We start from the raw sequence: 20,318 nt of genomic DNA, 5'->3' as shown, positions 1-20,318 counted from the left end.
TAATGTTCTAGAAACTAGGCATACAGTGTTCCCTTGGGCAAGGGTAAAGACAATAAAAGGCATATCAGTTATGAACAAATTAAGTAGTAAAATAAAAGGCAAAGGGGATAAAAGAGAGTTGATCATGGGAATTAAGTTTTCCATTTTAAACAGGGTGGCAAACAGTAATAATAAGACACACCAGTATGTTTGTTTTTTTCTTGGTTTTTCAAGAGAGGGTTTCTCTGTATTGCTTTGGAGCCTGTCCTAGAACTCCCTCTGTAGACCAGGCTGGCCTCAAACTCACAGAGATCCACCTGCCTCCACCTCCCGAATGCTGGGATTAAAGGCGTGTGCCACCAACACCGGGCACCATTTTTTTTTAAGATTTATATGTTTTTATTACAGGTGCACAAGTGTTCTAACTGCAAGTATGTATGTACACTGTGTATAAGTGCTCTAACTGCTAAGACATTTCTTCAGTCCTCAATATTTTAAACTAATATATAATATAAAAAATAAAAGTAAATCAGCCTGAATGCTATTAAGAGCAAAACAGTTTAATATTGCAAAAATAGGTTGAGTTCCTTTTCTGAAAAACAAGAAATGAATCAACTTTACTAAAGATAGACCAGGGAGTGTGTTTACTCGGCAGCTGTGATGGAAGCTGGGTTTATAACAAAGAGCTGCAATTAACTGAATAATCAGGCTGACGAGTTATCAAAATTATACTAATTTCTACATTCTGTCATAAATGGCAAGTTTCTGTGTCACACTTTCTCCCTATTCAAAAAAAAAGGAGTTTAAAGTTAATTTGTTTGACTTCCTTCATATTTTTAAGTTGTATGATGGCTAGGTATAGTATAAGCATACAGAATTTTAAAATTAATTATGGGTGTTACCTAGGAGGAATTTGTTCTATAATTCCTAAATTTATTTAAAATTACAGAAATTCAGGAGTTAAATTGCATTGCTACCATTGCTACATTGTTCTTTGTACCACCCCCTTTCCTGCCTTGCCAGTAGTAGGAACTGAACCTAAGGGTCCCATGCATGCTAGGCAAGAGTGAGTATCTACCAGTAAGCTACAGTATAGACTATAATTAGGCCAAATTGCAGAATTCTTGTGCAATGTTACTTGGTCACATTTAATTTGTGATATGAATGGTGCTATAAAAAACTTTTATAACATAAAATTATATAGATATCAATATATGTTGGGACAATCTTTTTGTATACTGTGTCTTTCTTTGCCTGCCTAGGGTATGGTCTGATTGGTTTACTAAAAAGCTGAACGGTCAAAATCTAGACAGAAGAAGATGGGCAAGACTTCCGGAGAGAGATGAATTCTGGGAAATAAATTTGAGGCATTCGAGACTTGTCAGCCAGATGTGGAGAAGTTGGAAGTATGGTGCTGAGGGAGGGTAACGAGCCTTGTGGCAGAAAGTAGGTGAATATAAACTGGTTAATTTACATTTTAAGAGTTAGTTCAGAACACGCCCAAGCTAAGGCCAAGCTTTCATAATTAACAAAAAGTCTCCATGTCATTATTAGAGAGCTAGAGATATAAAGACCTATTACAGTTATAAATATTCAGTAATTAATTAGTCTTATTAACAAATATTTTATGATCCTGAGAATATGTGTATATTACATATATGAGATTCAGAATGGGGGAAAGGGTTGACTATAGATTTCCATCCATTTTAAAAATTATGTCATGAGGCCAAAATTACGTTTAAAATGTCTTTTTCAGGAAAAGAATGCTTAAGCTAAAGGATTAATTACATAAAAACCACTTAACTAAAAACAGGCTAGAAGTATTCGTAGAAACAGCTTTAGCTGTTTTGCTTCCAGACACCATATCCCTGTAAAAAGTCATGCTTGAGGTGAAGTTCTTCAGCTCCAGGAGAGCAACTGACCAGAATCCTGTACTAATGACTTAAAAACACTTTGCCTGTTTCATGCATTTCTGTTTTCTATGATGTTCTAAGTAATTATCTGTAGTGATATTTGTAAAATGTTTCCTTCATAATTGTCCTCGCTTCTTAAAAAAAATTCATCCTGCAAGCATGTTACAACTAAAAAAAAAACTTATTTTGACTAAGTACATCAATGGGATAGTTGTTACAGCAATCATAGCAGGTGTTAGAAAATATAAATTTAAAAACTTTTAAAAATTAAATTGGAATGTACTATTTTAAAAAAACTTCTGTATCTACAGAATGTATAATTTTAAAAGTATAAATTAATCTTGAGGTAGCATGTTTAAGGTGTAGCAGCCATTCAAAAACTGGTTTCTTAATATTTTCCTAAATATTAAGGTATTTAATGTAACCATTTCTATGCAATACAGATTGGCAAACAGAATATCTAGGTATTTAATTTCAAAGCCCACAACTATAAAGAGAAATTACTATGTTTATATGAGACTTTCATTTTTTAAAATGAAACAAATGTAACAAATACCAAAGACTGTGCAAAAGGTGTATGACATGAGTAAACATTGCTAATTGTTGTGTAGGGAAAAGTATCTGTTTTCTTCTTTTTGTTTGCTATGTCACATATATTGTAAAAATTAAGTAAGTGGCTCCATCAATGTAAATGTTTTGGTAAATATTATAACTGTGTCATGCTATTTTAAAGATTAAAAAGTAAGAAATTCAGGATTTGGGCTTGTTTGATTTTTGCTTGTGGGTTTTTTTGAGACAAGGTTTCTCTATGAATACGTCTGGTTGTCCTCAACTCATAGAGATCTGCCTGCCTCTGGCCCCAAGTGCTGGAATTAAAGTGGTGGACCATCACTGTCCCATCTGAAATTCAGTATTTTAATAAACCACATTGCTCCATTGCTTTTTTTTTAACTGCCTGCCCCACCCAATGTATACTGTACTAGATATTGAACCTACTGTGCCTCATGCATGCTAGGCAAGAAAAGCTTTTTAAAATTTTTCCTTTTGGCCAAAGGTAGGTTTGATAATCTTTCTGAATTAAAGTAATAAAGTGCTCAAATTAATAATTACAAGTATTTAGAAATCATTTTTTCCAAAAATTTAAATTCTGAATTTAAATGACTAGCTCTAGCCTTTCTGATCTAGACAAAATGGTGGTAGGTCATAAGAAAATAGAAAATAAAGTGAATTGTTCAGCAAGAGCCCTCACATAGGAAATATGTGCCCAAAAGCAGGAAGCAGAGCATGATAGTGCTAGATAAATAGCTGCTGAATGGTACTTTTGTTGTGACTACGGTGTCAGGTCCAGCTGATGTGACTGAGTCAATAACAATGGGCCCTGACACTATGGACAAAAACTGATGCTGTCATCTAGATAGCCCACAAAAGTGTGCTTTTAGAAACAAAACCCACCAGAAAATAAGCTTTAAGCTTAAAAACCTAAATTATATCAAACTGAAACAAACTCATGTTTGAACAGTATTAAAAATATACCTCCTTACAGATAGACCTTCTCCTCCCTCCTACTCCTGTCAGCCTCTGTAAGAGCCGGTGATCAAATCCTTGACCTTACACAGGTAGGCAAGCACTCTACCCTGGGCCACATCCCCAGTGCTACCACTTCCCAAGTCAGAGGGAAAGGGTTACAACACACAGAACACACAGCAGCTTTAGGTTCAGGGTGGTGTCCTTGTCTCCCAAACCCACCAATTATCTCAGAGAGGGCTGAGTGGATATTGTACGTGTAATAAATGGGTTTAAATCACAAGGAAGAATTGAGCTGAGGGCACTTTTTTTTCTTTTAATCGAGCAAAACTGATTGCCTCTGTAGAAAACCACTATCTTGGTAACACTGGACAAACAGCAACTGGCCTCAGCCTAAGGAGATCTGGCACCTCCCACACATGCTTGCTGTATTAACATGGCTGAAAAGATCATCCAGAACAAAGCAGTTCAATGTCTCTGCTCACAAGCATTGAGAAATGACAACGCCATCTAACAATTAGACACTTGTTACCATGACCTTGGTACTGAGGCTTCCTAAGCAAGCCTTCTGAACTCCATCCTTCCCCTTACAATTCTATTTTGATGTCCTACTTTATGCTATAAGCTCCATATGATGAATACTTGCTTATCCAAGTCCTATCACAGTGCCTAGCACAAAATGAATTAAGGTTTATTATTTATTGTGATTTATTTATGATGAACCATTCTATTCTAGCACCTGTACTTTCTCTCAGTAATAGACAATTAAAATAATAATAGAATATCTTTGTTGAACCATGGGTATAAAGACATAGCTCATTTTTTAAAAAAGATTTTTGTAAATTTCTGTGTATGCATGATTGAGTGTGGCTTTGTGCATATGAGTACAGTGCCCACAGAGGCCAGGCCAGAGCTTCCTGGAGCTTTAGAGCTACAGGCTGTTGTAAGCTACCTACATGGGCTTGGGAACTGAACTTGGGTCCTCTGCAAGAGCAGTATGCTCTTAACCTCTAAGCCAATTCTCTAGCTCCTACTGCCCATTTTTAATGGTTGTATAACTTTATTTTACGTGGGCTTACAAAAGACTTGTGCTTTTGGTAACAAAAGAGCCTATCCTCTAAGAACTTAACATTTTGCTGAATTTTTATTGGTCATCCTTTTCCATCATTTCCATTTCCATATATCAAGCATTCAGCTAGGGACTAGTACCTCCCTTATCACTTTGAGACAGGGTATTATTATGTTTCCTAGATTGGCCTTGAGCTACCAGTATCCCTACTTTAGCCACTCCAGCGCTAGGATTATATAAGTGATGCTTTCAAAATACTCACCAAAATAAAAATCACTGGTTTAACCCAAGTTAATGAGATGCCATCATTATCAGTCACCTAAAAACTAATTTCACATTAAGTTCAAGATTTTCATAAAGCCCTAACCTTTCAAATTAAACAGTTGCCTCTGTAGTTAATACAGTTTAAGTTGAACAATTTAAAGGCAAGTCACATCAGAATTCATAGCTATACAATTACATAAATTCAGTAACTTGCAAATTTTCTGAAAGGCTAAATATTGTCACTACCAACTTCCCACTGAGACAAGTTTTCACTGAGCTAAGCTTCAAACTTAAATGGATATGGAAAGGTTCCTTTAGTCAGCCAGTCCTTTACACAAAGTTGAAATGTGTGCTAAAAGGATATGATGCATGAAATACCCGATATGCTCATGAACATATATTTATATATTTAGAAATGCTGGCAGATTTTTACTGGTGTGTGTGTGTGTGTGTGTGTGTGTGTGTGTGTGTGTGTGTGTGTGTGTGTGTGTGTTTTATGTATGCAGGTGCTCGTGGAGGCCAGAAGGAGGAGTTGCAGACTTTCGTTTGCTATCTGACATGGAGACTTGGAATCAAATGCAGGTCCCCTGGAAGAGCAAGTGCTCTTAACCACCAAGTCATCGCTCTAGCCCGGGAAGAGTTGCACCATTCCTTGAGCTTTGGCCCTAGACTACATGCAAAGAAGAAAGCTGGCTGAGCACAAGTATTCACCTCCCTCTGCTTCCTGAAGGTAGATACAGCACACCCTGTAGCCTCAAGCCCTTCTCCCTTAAGCTGCTGTGTGAGAGGATTTTATCACAGAGGCAAAGAGTAACTAATACACCTAGCAAACATTCTTGTACAAAGGTTCAATTGCAACCTTAGTTTAGACAAAGACAAAGTACCAATGGAAGAGGGCATAAATTGTTTATCGTTAATGGGTGGGGAAAGACACCCTCCCAGCTCTATCACAAACTTTCCATTTAACAAGCAAAAGGAAATGTATGGTTACTATGAATTGTTTTATCTCAGCCAGGTTTCCCAGAATTCATTATCTTTAGATATGATGGATAGTCATGTTTTTACAAAATCTGGGATGACAACAATAAAACATCAATACTAGATTATGTCTACAGAAGGTTGGAGCAGGTACTCACATAGCTCACAAATGAGACTAGCTGTTGCCTCACCTTGGAATGGCATGACTAGTTCTGTAACTGCACTACTTTCCCGTGCAGCATCCTTCAGTTTCTTCAAATACTGGCCTAACTGCACATTTAAATTAAAAGCAAAGTACATGTGCTTTTCCTATGGAATGTCCACATTGATTAGACTCTCCAATCTAGTTAAACTGGCAGGCTATGTCCTCACAAGATCTAGCTTGTGCTTATAAGTTCAAGCTTGTCCTACTTCCTTCTACTTTACAGTACTCTCCCTTTCCATGTGTCTATACTATGGATGCCAAGTCTCAAGAGTCGGATACAAAGAGCACAACTTCACCAAAGCTCTTTAATGAGTTCCACAAGTATAAGGGCAAAACCTATCTTTATGTGTTTGTTATGTATCAGTTATGCTGGTTACTTTTTGTCGCCACACAAATCAGAGACAGCTAGAAAGGAACCTCAACAGAGGAAATGCCACACTCAGATCATGGGCATATCTATGGAGCATTTTCTTAATTAATGATTGATGTAGGACCACCAATTCACGGCACAGAAACCCCTAGGTAGGTGACTCTGACTATATAAGAAAGCTGTGCTCTCTTTAGTGTGGCTAGAGACTAACTCTCAGACTAAATGCCAGCTTGTAGACCCTGCTCCTGTCTTACATACCTCCCTAATGCTGGGATTAAAGGCTCATGATCCCAGGTGCTGAGATTGCCTTTGTGTGAGCTGTTTCTTTTAGAACTGGATCAATTTCATGGAGTCAGTGTGGCCTTGAACTAACAGAGAACTGTCTACCTTCTAATCTTGAGTCCTGGGATTAGAGATGTGTATCACCACTGCCTGATCTCTATAACTTGAGGCTGGCTTTGCTTTCTGAATCATCATGTAAGCTTTAATGAATCATAAATAATATATCACCACACTGGTGGATCCAATACCATATTCTGGCTTCCTCAAGCACTGTATAGACATACATGTAGGCAGAAAACCCATACCCATTTTTAAAAATTTAATTTCTTATATTTTTGCATAGGCTAGAACTTGTAGTGCTATCATTAATAGTAGTGATGAAAGTGAACATGCTTGCTTCATTTCTGTTTTTAGGTAGGAAGCACTGTTTTACTATTAGTTCTTCTCAAATTCATCTTTAAGTCCAACAACTGTCAAAATTCTAGCAATGTATTTGGACACATAGATAGTTTATTCTAAAAGTCATATAGAAAGGCCAAAAACATAGACAGTTTTAACAAATGATTTTGAAGACAGAAGAAACTACTGAAGCATGGTGTTAAAGCATACTGTGTAGAGTCGGCACTCAGGAGACAAAAGCAAGTGAATCTCTGTGAGTTCAAAAAAACCAAAAAGCACACTGTGTAGCTACAGAAACAAGACAGCATTATATTCTCAGAGGGACATGAGAATAAACAAAGCCAAAATTTCATGAAGGAAAAACAGCCTTTTCAATTATTTGAGTTAAGTGGATACCCATAGTGCAAAATTAATATTGAACTAAACTTTAGACCCCATACAAAAATTAACTCAATGAAACCTACTTAAGTACAAAGCTGTAAAATTTTAGAAAAAAAAAAACCCTCAGGATCACTAATAGTGATGAGTTCTTTGTGACATAATACCTGTTAGTATTCAGGTATCTGTACTGGCCTGTCCTTGGGGTTCTGACAGGATACACCCTCAACTGCAGCCACTAAGAGCATCACCTGTGCACATTCACTATGTTCCCTTTTAAAATGGCCCTGCCTACCTCCCATCCTCCTGTCTCTTTCTCTTTCTCTCTCCCTCTCTGTCTGTTCCCCCTTCTCCCTCTTTCTCCCCTTCTCTCTCCCCCTTCCTTTCTCCTCTCTCCTGCTACTCCTGTCTCTGGAGACCAGTCTCCCCACTTCCCTTTCCCCTTTTTATGATCCTTTCCCTAATTAAAAAAAAAAAAAAAACCTCTGCTTGAACCCTGTCACGTGGCATCTTTGAATGCTGCTTTTCTTAAATTACAACAATTCCAAAGCACAAACCATAAATGGAAAAACAATGACAAACTGGAAATCTCAAAAAGTTCAAAACCTTTGCACCACAAAAGGCCCCATGACAATAAAAGATATGGGCAAAGAAAAAAGGAAAAGAAAGGTATATGTAACTAAGGACCAATATCTAAAGAGAAGAGCAGCAACAACATTAAGGTTGAGTTTTTAAAATTCTTTACAGCAGGAGTAAGCAAACTTCATCATCTCAGGCCTAGGACAGCAGTCTGTAAAACTGGGAGGTACCAGAAGTTCCTAAGTTCACTGAACTTCCAACTCTGGAATAAAAAAATTTGCCAGGTCTTCAAAACACAGCTGCTCTTCTAACACACAACTACTTGTGCTTTGTAGGAAACAAATGAGGCCTACCTGCCCAGCCTTTTTAAAGTCACCAACTTGTTGTGCTACTCAAGCCAACTGTGACTAAAGATATCATTTAGCACACTGAATATACGGAGAATGTGCTTGCAGATCTAGGGTGCCGGTTGGCACTAGCCAGCCTGAATTCAACCCCTGGAAAGCTAAGAGGCAAAGGGCAACTGCTGAAAACTGTCCTTTGATTTCTGTACACACACCACTGCACATGCACACATCACATACATGCTTTGTTGTTTTTTTTTCTTTTTTCTTTTTTTGCCAGACAGGATCTCACTGTGTAGCTCTGACTATGTGGAGAAAGCTGACCTCAAACGGACAGAGATCATTCTGCCTCTGCCTCCCAAATGCTTGGGATTAAAGCTGTGTGTCATCATGCCTGGACAAGTAATTTATATTTTCAAAAAAGAATCCACTCAGTCAGGCTGGAGAGATGACTCAGTCATTAAGATCTCTTGTCTTTCCAGAGGGCCAAGGTTTGGTTCCTAGCACCTACATGGTAGCTTGTGTCCATCTAAAACCCTAGCTCTAGAGGATCCAGCTCCTTTTCCTGGCCTCCAGAGGTGCCAGGTACGCATATAATATGCGTACATATATATAGGCAAAACATTCTTTAGGGGGAAAAATCCACCGTGATGGAAAATACTACAGATTGAATTTTTTTTACCTTTTCTTCCTGTTATCAATATGGCTAAAGCAATAATACCATCAAATACTGGAGAGGAGATAAAGAAACTACATCACCAATATGTGGATAATGGGAATATTAAATGTCACTGGAAAGGAACATGGCAGCTTCTTTAAAAAATTAATCATTATGCTTACCACATAGCCCAAACACAAATTTATATTCATATAAAAATATGTACACGCAGCCGGGTGTTGGTGGCACACACCTTTAATCCCAGCACTCAGGAGGCAGAGGCAGGCAGATCTCTGTGAGTTCTAGGCCAGCCTGGTCTACAGAGCGAGTTCCAGGACAGCCTCCAAAGTCACAGAGAAACCCTGTCTTGAAAAACAAAACAAAACAAAACAAAAAATATGTACACAGATCTTAACAATAGCTTTATTCCTAACCCCAAATTAGAAATAACCCAACTGTCTAAAAACAGATGAACAAATAAACATCCATACTATGGACTACTACTCAGCAATAAAAGGAATAAATTATTAATGTACACAATTTAGATGCATTTCAGAACCATTATGCCAAGTGAAAATGTAATCTGAAAATGCTGTTGTCATTATAAGGTAATACATATACATATCTATATAGCATCCTTTTCTTTTTGAGATGGATGTATACTCATTTGCCCCAGTTGCTCTCAAACTTGTGAGCATAAATGACCCCGCTGCTTTATTCTCCTAGGTAGTTCAGAGTACAGTATGTGCCATAATAACCAATATATGCAAAGTAATAAAACTGTATGTATGGAAAAGAGAATTGTGATTGTTGGAGTTACAGTGGTGAAGGAAGGATATAAAAGGTGTAGTACAAAAGATACTTGTGATGGAATTTTATATTTTAAACTCACTAATCCATTAGTGAACTAAAATTAACATTAATTTACCAAAATAAATACTAGACTACACTGAATGAAACTAAATGTACACATACAAATGAATCCAGGATTGTGAATTCTCTGTCGGTTTCCTGGTTATTGTATTTCAAACGAAGTTACCACTGAGGTACTGGTTGCAGAGTATATGGTATATAGCTTCCTATTTATTTTAACTTAAAAAAACTTTAATTTTACGTGTATGGGTGTTTTGGCTGCATATATGTCTATTCACCACTTTCATGCCAGGTGCCAGCAGAGGCCAAAAGACAATATTAGATCCCCTCAAACTGAGATGGTTTGAGCCACCATGTGGGTATGGGGAATCAAACCTGGGTCCTCTGGAAGAGCAGCCAGCACCCTCAACCACTGAGCCATATCTCCAGCCCCAAATGTCCTATTATTTCTTATACCTGCATATGAGTCAACTATTTTCTTAAAATACAGGTTTTTTTTTTTTTTACTTAAAAACACACACACACACAAACACCCAGATGGGTTCAATGATTTAAGGACAAAGTACTTTTAATCTTATACAAATTCAGAAAAATAAAATATATCCCACTCATTGAGCCAACATCCTAGTATCAGAAATAAGTACATTAAAAAAAAACTATAAACTAACATTTATGAACAACAGCCTAAAACTCACTGGAATTTCACAATATAAAAAGGAAAATTTCCAGAACAATAAAAGCCTAGGAACTGCATACTGATTCATATCAATTCAAAAACCCAAATTTAATCAAACGACTGACTGACAGATCTATGCCTATGCAGGTCTATGCCCTGGTGTACATATGGTCAAATGATAACTTTATGAAGTTGTTCTATCCCTACTTTTATGCAGATTCTGAGGATTGAACTCAGGTCATAAGACTTGTAACAATATAAAATGGATAATTTGATTCAGTAGTTTTGTTTTGTTGTGTTGGGGATTCAACCCTGGGCTTTCACCCCACCCCTACCCCATGAGCTTTTTATTTATTTATTTTTTGGTAGGAATGGGACTTGAAGCAGAGCTCTGTACATATTAGACAAGTGCTCTATCACAGATCTATACATCTAACCCTGACCATCTTTTCTAAAATTCAGGGATGGGAGGGAAAGTGAGGATTCAGTGGTTACAAGCACTTGTTGCTTTTGCAGAAGACATGGTTTCAACTCCTAGCATTCACTCATTACCTCTGCAACTCCAGTTCCAGGATATTCAATCAGAAAAGATGGCCATGAACACACCAGGCATGCCTTGGTACACATACACACATAAAGACGAAATACTCATACATGGACAATAAATCTTAAAAAAAAAAAAAGAAAAGAAACACCAGGCAGTGGGGGGCACACACCTTTAATCCCAGCATTCGGGAGACAGAGGCTAGCAGATCTCTGTTTGAGACCAACAAGTTCCAAGACAGTCAGGGCTACACAGAGAAACACTGTCTCAAAAAAAAAAAAAAATCAAACAACAAAACCCAGCAAGTCTGTTGTTGTTTTTGAGAAACTGACAAGCTATGATTTTGTTGTTGATGATGATAGTTTTTGAGACAGCCCCAACTCACTTGGAATTTACTATGTAGACCAGGCTGGTCTCCAACTTGCAGCAATCCTCCTGTCTTTCGTCCTAAGAGCTGGGATTATCAATATGCATCAGGAGCCAGGACAGACACATCATTTTTAAATTGTATATAATAATGGAAAGAGTTCAGAATAGCCTGGGCAATTTTCAAAAGAGACAAGGACCAAGTGCCACCAGAAGACATAGGACCTCCTTAGCAGGTTCCTAGTCTTACTAAGAATTTAAAAACAGATTTGTTAGCATTAAATGAAGCTCCCCAGGTGGTCACATCTATGTAAAAAGATTCTACAAAGCTGACTGATTAGAATGCCCTGATTATGGAGAGTTGGAATGTTGCAGACACTGAGTCTAATTATCTTGCCCTATCTTTAACCCCTTATTAGACACTCAAAGCTCACCTCTGTGTCTGACCTACATCCTTGTAACTATCAGGCAAAGCCTTTGGAATGTATAAGCCTAACAAACCACTAGTTTCCAGTAACCCCAAAGCTAAGAATGTTACCAGACAACATCCAATAGCTAAAGTAGAGTTTCTCCCTTTGCTATAGTCCACCCACTTTTTGTTCCTACCAATGAATTTGGAAAACTCCCTGATTCCCAACTCCTTTTATTTGGCCACCGTGTAAGTTCATGTAACTGCTTCTACACTGGAGCATCTACATTGGAACATGTTATTCAGGGCAACTTGAACCTGTGTTCCCAGGACACAGTCACTTATATTTGGCCCAGAATAAACAGTATCTCATCCCTTTCAGCTAGAGCTTTGTCTTGCACTGACAAGAAAAAATGAAAGACAACTGTACTGGAGTTTGAGAAATAAAAATGGGGCAGGCAAGCTGGTGATTGCAGCAGCTGCCAGGAAATGAAAGAGAAAAAGGAAAATTATACTTTCTGAATTAGATATCAAGAAAGCAGACAGGCTCAGCAATGGTAGTCTGGGTAGTCTGCAGCCGTCACAGGGGGGAGGTGGAGGATGTGTGTAGATGGAGATCTTCTGAGAATGAGAATGTCAAAGTCAGACCTCAGAAAGAAAGCAGGTAGGCTTAACATCAAGAGTCTGTAAGCAACTTCACTCCAGATAGACATTACTGGGCATAAGTATAATTCTTATTAAGGGGAGAGCTATTTCTCCACATCTTTTGTCTTTAAGAATATCATATTCATGCTGGGTGGTGGTGTCACACACCTTTAATCCCAGTACTCGGGAGGCAGAGGCAGGCAGATCTCTGTGATTTCGAGGCCAGCCTGGTCTACCAAACGAGTTCCAGTACAGGCTCCAAAACAATACAGAGAAACCCTGTCTCAAAAAACAAAAACAAACAAACAAAAAATATATCATATTCTTTCCACCTTCTGAGTTCAGGTTATCCTCTTGGAATTGCAAAATGGGATTTTTTTTCCTCCCTTATTAAAGAAGGCCTTGGCCTTGCTTGGGCAAGAGAAGCTCCTGTTATCCAAACAGAAGAGTATTATCAACTCTAACCAAGCCATTTACAAATTTAAAGATCATCAACCAGACTACTGTATCAGAGGCTATCACTGTGTTAATATGTGTACATCAAAGAGGCTTATAAACGTGGGACCACTTTTAGTACCAGAAAGGATCTTATGGGCCAAAGAACATCCCACTTTTACCAGAGGAACCTGACATAGTTATTATGGTGGTATGAATGAGAATAACCTCCATAGGCTTATATATTTGAATATCTAGTCATCAAGGAGTGGAAATGTTTGGGAAGGATTAGGAGGTGTGGCCTTGTTGGAGTAGATACGGCCTTGTGATGGAGGTGTGTCACTGTGGGTGGACTTTGAGGTTTAAAAAGCCCACACGAGGCCCAGGCCCTCCACTCCATTCCTCTCTACTCCTTTCTTCCCTACCCGCTGCCTGGGAATACAATGCCCTCAACTACAGCTATAGTGCCGTGCCTATCTGCTTCCAACCAAGATGTTCATGGTTCCCTGGACATGGTGTCTCTTCACAGCAAAGAATAGGAACTAAGACAGTTATGCATTATTTCCCAAAAGGTGCCATGGAAGCAGTCAGCTGCAAATGGCCCTCTTATTCCATTCTCCCTTCCTTTCAGCTCCTATCACACACTAAGGCCATTTAAACATTCACTTAAATAATAAAGTCCTGGCACAGAGACAGAAACTGTAATCAATGAATGTGGTGGAGAAACTGACTAGAATATATTGATTTTCAACAAAGGGGAAAGTCTTTTCAAAACGAGTGGTAGATCAATTTTACATTCATAAGCAAAAAAAAATGAAACTTGATCCACCTCAGAGCACATATAAAAATGATCTCTAAATTGTTCTTAGTGTTAAATGTAAGAGATAAATAGAGAACCTTCAAGGGGGAAGGAAACAGCAAAAAGAAAAAAAAAACTGTGACCTTAGATTATGTAAAGATTCTTACACAGAACACGAAAATTTCAGTAAGTGTTAACTACAAAGACTGTTAAGAACAACATTCGAAAAACATTGCTAAAAGGCAGATGTGTAAAAGTTCAAGACCATCCTTGGATATAAAGTGAGTTCAAGGCCTCTTTGGATTACATGAGCCCCTGTCTCAAGAAATAAGAGGGAGAACGGGGAGCATGTAGAGAACAGAAGGAGTGTAGGAAGAAGCGGGCAAGAGAAGGGAGGTAGGAAAGAGGGACAGAGAGAAGGAGAGACAAGAGAGGAGAGAAGGGTGCAGGCACAGGTCAGGAGAGGGGGAAGGGAGGCAGAACTTTAGAAAAAGACAGCACCAGGCATGGTGGCAATACACTTACAATCTCAGCATCTGGGGAGACACTGTCCTCAAAAACAAAAATAAAATTAAAGATGGGGAAAAAACACAAGACAAACAGGAAGATATGTATTTAAAACAAAACAAAACCTATTTGACTTTAATACAAGTAGTCTGGAGGCAGAGGCAGGTGGAACTCAGTAAATCTGAGGCCAAGTTGTTACACTTAATTAAGTTGCAGGCCAGTCACAGCTTCGCAGTAAAATACAATAAATTTGGTTAAGGACTTGTACCAAAACAGATACACATACATATATGTAAAAATGTATACATAAAATATTTAAAAGGTGCTCTTCACATTTAACCAATGTACATGGATATAAAAGAAAACAATACAATATTTAGTAGCCTTAGCCATTGGAGAAATACAAACTGAAGCAATATACTTCTAAACACCTCCTTCCAAAAAAGCTAGATTTCCAGCATTAAAGGCATTTGTTGCTTGCAGAAAACTTAGATTTCATTTCCAGCACCTACATGGTGATTCACAACTATCCTTAACTCCAGTTCTATCTATACACTCTCTTCCTACCTCCACAGGCACCAGGCACAAATGTGGTGGACACACACACACACACACACACACACACACACACACACACACACACACACACACACACACATATAGAGGCAAAATATTTGTGGGCATAAAAGAAAAAAATATTTTTTTTTGGTTTTTCGAGACAGGGTTTCTCTGTATTGTTTTGGAGGCTGGCCTCGAACTCACAGAGATCCACCTGCCTCTGCTTCCTGAGTGCGGGAATTAAAGGCATGTGCCACCAACGCCTGGCAGAAGTTTTTAAGGCTAAAATTAGGAAGTGTAACTAAGGCAAATACTAACAAGGAAAGTTGGACCTCACTGCGGTATGGTACAACTACGATGAAGACCAAAGCTAAACACATATCACATAGCAATCTTACTCTTTTACCCAAGAACTGAGGACTTGTATCTACAAATACTAATTAAAAATAAAGCCAAGGTATAAGTGAAATTTCACTATTATAACTTCTTTGTAAATTCTCACCAGTGTTTAAAAAAGAATTTTGGGCTGAAATTTTGTGTTTTGATTTTCTTTATATTTTCTCTATGTACGTCAAACTGACCTTAAACACAGTCCCATGCTGCCACCGGCTCCCACAGATTGGGATTAAAGGTAAACAATTTAGAAAAAAAATCTTAGAAAACACAAACCAAAAAACCCACATTTCTTTTATCTGGGGTAAGGGATGAGTCATATTCCATGTGTGCAGGTCAGACGACAACTTTGGGAGCCAGTTCTCTCCTACTGTGTCAACCCCTGTAATTTAACTCAGGAGGCCAAGGCTTGACAGCAAGTGCCTCTATTCCCCCAGCCATTTTACTGGCTTAATTTTGTTTCTTTTAGATGGGGTCTCATCTCATTCCAGACTACCATGGAACTCCCTGTATAGGCCAGGCTGACCTGGAACTTGTAGACAATCCTACCTCAGTCTCCCAGATACTGGGATTATATGTGAAAACTACCACATGTGGCTTATGTATATAGTATGTGCATGTATGCTCACCTGTATGTGTGAGTGCACCAGAGGATACAAAGTGCTATCTCTCCTTTCATTCTTTTGAGACAGGATCACTTCCTGAAACTGGAGTTGTTTAGTAAGTTGATATGACTGCCAGCAAACCCAGTAATCTTCCTGTCTTCCTACCCCAGCTTTTTACAGGGGTGCTAGGACTCAAATTTGGTCCTCTTACTTGTACAGCAAGCACACTTACTCACCCCATCCCATCCTTTTTGCTTTTAAAGAATGTCTCCTTGTAGACCAAACTGGCCTAGAACCCTTAATCCTCCTGACTCTATCTCCCAAAGTGCTAGAGGCATAAGCCACCATATCCAGAAAATGCTTTTAAATGACTTGTTTTTTTTTATTTTTCAGAATGGACCTCATGAATTCAGGCTGGCCTTCAGCTCTTTATCCTCCTGCCTCCACCTCCAGAGTGCTAGGATTACAAACTGGCACTTCTACACCCAGTATGTGATGCTAGGAATGAAACCCAGGGCTTCCTGCACGCTACCCAAGCACTCTATCAACTGAGCTACAACCCAACCCCTTCTTCAAATACTTAAGATCAGGCAGTGAACATAGCAATCCTTTTTGTGTGGTATAGGAAGTGTTGTCCTTTGAGTACCTTATTTATAAGTGGGTAATTTTGTCTTTAGATTAGTCTGTAGCCAGAGTCTACTCTCCTTGCTTAGCTCCTCCTTAGTGGAACCTTTGTGTTTTGTTTCTTTAGTCTCAAACCTCTATAAAAGTTAACATTCCAGTTTTAATGTTACTTAGCAGTAATTCATTATTAGGAATACAAGTAATAGCAACCTATTAGGAGAAAATGCAAACTACAATACCCTAAACAGTTATAATGTCTAGATCTGCCTATCTTTAAGAAATCAATATACTTTCTAAGTCCTTGGACTTGGAATTTAAAAGGTCCTTTTTCTTCCTTTTTTGAGAGACTTTCACTAAGTATCCTTCAATCTCTCAGCATGCCTCCTGTCTCAAAAAGAGGTGGGGGCATTTTAAGAACACTTTAAAAAGATGACCCACCACCCCTCACATGCACTCATGCACACACAGAGAAACTTATTAGGGAAGGGTGTTAATTAGATTGACTAGTTTTTATTTCAAGGATGGCCTTGAATACCTAATCCTCCCTCCTTTACCTTGGATGTGCTGGGATTACAGCTGTTCTCCAACTAAACTAGCTAAAATCTTTTAAAGTGCTAATAAAAAGCATGCATCATTGATAGGCTTAAATTACTTAAAGCTAAACATGGTGGCACACACCAGTAATCCCAGAATTTAGGAGACTAAGCAGGAGGATCAAGGGTTTGAGGACTGTCTGGGCTACAGAGCAACAGTGTCTCAAAAGTCTACTTCTTCCCCAAGTATACACATAGAGGCTGTCTGAGATAAAGAGTGTCCTATATATGCACTCATACATTTGGGAATTTGTGACTCAGGCTTCCTAGAAACCAGTGGAGTCTCACTCTTCAATTTAGCTGCACCTAACACAAATTCCATTTCCATTGGAAGTCTAAGAAGAGAATAAGAATGTCTTTTTTTTTTAACACTTTTTAAATACGTTTTACTTATTTGTTTGGGGGGGGCAACTTTCAGAAGTCAGTTCTTTCTTTGCAACACATGAGGTCCTAGGGATCAAACCCAAAGCTTGGTGGCAGGTGTCTTTAACCTTCTGAGCCATCTGAAAAGCACTACTGACCACAGCTTAATTAACTTTATTATATACAGCTGAACTCAATCAGAAATATTAAACATACAAAACCAAATACTTAGAACTGCCCAACAAATTGAAATAAAAGACCAAATTATAAATTCACTCACACAAATTGTTAGCATTTGCTTTTTATTAAAGTAAAAATCCGTTCTTTCTAGAAAATTACATTTTAAAATAAATTTGTACACCTTTTTTAGGTCAAGGATTTTTAAAAAGGATTTTACAAATATGAAAAACGAGCACTCTAGGTACTTACTGCAATATATGTAAATGATGCTTGCACACTGCTGTAACGGTGAGCACACATATTTAAAGAAAAACGGACAAGGTCAGGTACACGCGCACACACACACACACACACACACACGCACACCACACACACACACACTCACACCACACACACACACTCACACCACACACACACACTCACACCACACACACACACCACACACTCACACACACACACCACACACACACACCACACACACACACTCACACACACACTCACACCACACACCACACACACACACACTCACACCACACACTCACACACACTCACACACACACACTCACACACACACCACACACACACACACTCACACCACACACACACACACGCACACACACACACACACACACACCACACACACACACACACACACAGTATTCCCAGCTATCAGGAGGCTGAGATAAAAATTAAGGCTAGCCTGCGCAACATAGTGAGCCCAATTAAAAAAAAAAGGTTTAGAACATTAAAGTCCTTCATAAAGTACTATGTAATCTTTTACACAGATCTTTTAAGTCTGAAGGGATCTCAAGATATACGAAGAAAAAGCATGGGGCAAAATGCTTATGGCACCATGCATTCAGTTTTCTCACACAGAGTATGCACATATATACACCATTATTTATATACATATGTACTTTTAAGAAGGAAATAATCAAGAAACAACCATTATCTCTAAGGGCCGTGGAATGAAATTGAAATGGGAGTGATCTCGGGGTTTCTGCTTTCTTTGTATTTGAATTTTTACAATGTAAATATATTCAAAAAAGCAAACTTCTACGTAATTACAACCAATAGTATTGGCTGTAATGGAACTTCATTTCCTTCTATTTTTGTTGTAGTGAAAGCAAATGGCAACAAATCCCTTTACCTGGCATAGAAAAGACAGAGTTGGGGGAGGGGAAGGGCACTTTGAAGAAACAGGACTTTTTATTTAGTTGACTCAGGCGTGACCCAGCACTCCCAAAACTCATGGTACAAAACGAAAACAGTGGAATACTGCGCCTTCAGTACTGCAGATTGTTTTTAGAAAGCTTAACTAAGAAACAGAAAATGCCAAGTGTGTTTTCCAGGGGTGGGAACAGGAACGTGAAACACTACACCACCTAAAAGAGGTCTACAGGACTGACAGCAGGCTGGACCTGGGAAAGAGCGGGGGTGGGGAGGGCTCGGGATCGCTGAGAGGTTTGGGCTCAGCGCCAACAGTTTACAGCCAGGCAGCTAAGGGTGTGAAGTCCCTGAGGGTGGTCAACAGCGTCTCGGGCGACATCCAAACCCCTGCGGAAGCCGAAGAAGGTGGACAACCAACACCTGAGCTCTTCGGCTGAGCGGGGGACAGCTTCGGAGGCAAGCCAAAGCGTCAACTTTTGCTCTCAACGTGGCATCTCCTAAGGTTCACCGAGTCTTCTCCGGAGTCCCAGCCCACAAGCGACCCCGACACCTTCCCAGGCCAGTGCCCACTGGCCACGGCCCGGCTCTCCCGAGGGAAGCCCAGCTTGAGCCGCGGCCGGCAGCTTGCAAAGCAGACCTGGCTGTAGGAGGTGCAGGAGCCCACGTCCCACCTGACACCCAGCCTGCGGGGCGCCCCGGCCGAGGCACGGTCCTACCGCCAACAGCCCCGGCGGCGCCCCCTCCCCCACCTCTGGGCGGCGACCTCAGCGCCGCCGCCCCGGGGCCCCCGCTCACCCAGGTAGCGGCTCCTCAGCCGGGACGGGTCTTCCAGCCCAAGGGACCTTTTCCTCACGTCCCACAACAGGTGCGGGCAGGAGCCACTCCGAGACATGGCTCTACCGGGGGCTGGGGTGGAAAGGGGAGACCACCGCGGGGGGTGGGGAGGGGAAGAGAGGGAGGGGACAGGCCGATCAACACCCAAGCGGCTCCAGCACCATGCGCGCGCCGGGCCTCGCTGGCGCCGCGACTTAGATGGCGGCGGCCACGGCCGCGCCTTCTCCCCCGGAGCCCAGCGGCACCCGGGCCACAGCTCGCCTCATACTCCCCTCAGACTACCCAGAACATCTAGAGATCAGCAACAGTCCCCTCCCTCGACCCCCCTCCCGCAGGAGGCGGAGGCGAAGGCGGAGGCGGCCGCGAGCTCCGCCCTCTCCTTCCTGGACCACGCCCCTCCCAGGCCTTCTCGCGAGATGACGCCCACCCGCGACAAAGCCCGTGTGCGTCACGAATGCCCTCACCCCGGGAGAGTGGATTCTCAGGTCGCTCTAGCCCACTCCTTAATTGTCTATGGATAAAAGAGGAATGACAGAAGCGGCCGAAGCAGTAGTCTCGCTCACGCCTCTCGGTTCAAAGGAAGAAGCCGGGCGTGATGACTCATGCATGTGATCCCAGCATTCGGGAGGCTGAGGCTGGACGATGGCGAGATCCAGGCCAGCCTGGATTACACAGTGAGACGCCATCTCAAAAAAAAATAAGCAAATAAAAGGAAGCCCGACAGGTATGCGGCGTCATCTTTAGTTGGGACGAGGAAAGCCCAGAAAGCTTATTCTAACTACAGCGTTCTTAATCTTAAGTG

At 40.2% G+C, this 20,318-nt stretch overlaps 1 protein-coding gene across 11 annotated transcripts in view; it reads right to left on the bottom strand.

The window, feature by feature from the left end:
* The window catches only part of Dcaf6 (DDB1 and CUL4 associated factor 6), a 110,168-nt gene extending 90,402 nt beyond the window's left edge, over window positions 1–19,766 (bottom strand). For all 11 annotated transcript variants that reach the window (XM_040737800.1, XM_021227935.2, XM_005071385.4 and 8 more), the window contains exon 1: window positions 19,478–19,766. In XM_040737800.1, coding sequence (XP_040593734.1) covers window positions 19,478–19,574 — 97 coding nt within the window. In that variant the 5' untranslated portion in view covers window positions 19,575–19,766. The remainder of the gene's footprint in view (window positions 1–19,477) is intronic.
* Between the last annotated feature and the right edge of the window lie 552 nt (window positions 19,767–20,318).

Source organism: Mesocricetus auratus, unplaced genomic scaffold (genome assembly GCF_017639785.1).
Source record: "Mesocricetus auratus isolate SY011 unplaced genomic scaffold, BCM_Maur_2.0 Super-Scaffold_100676, whole genome shotgun sequence".
Lineage (NCBI taxonomy): Eukaryota > Metazoa > Chordata > Mammalia > Rodentia > Cricetidae > Mesocricetus > Mesocricetus auratus.
The sequence above is the reverse complement of the archived record's forward strand: the minus strand, read 5'-3'. Positions and strand labels throughout refer to the sequence as shown.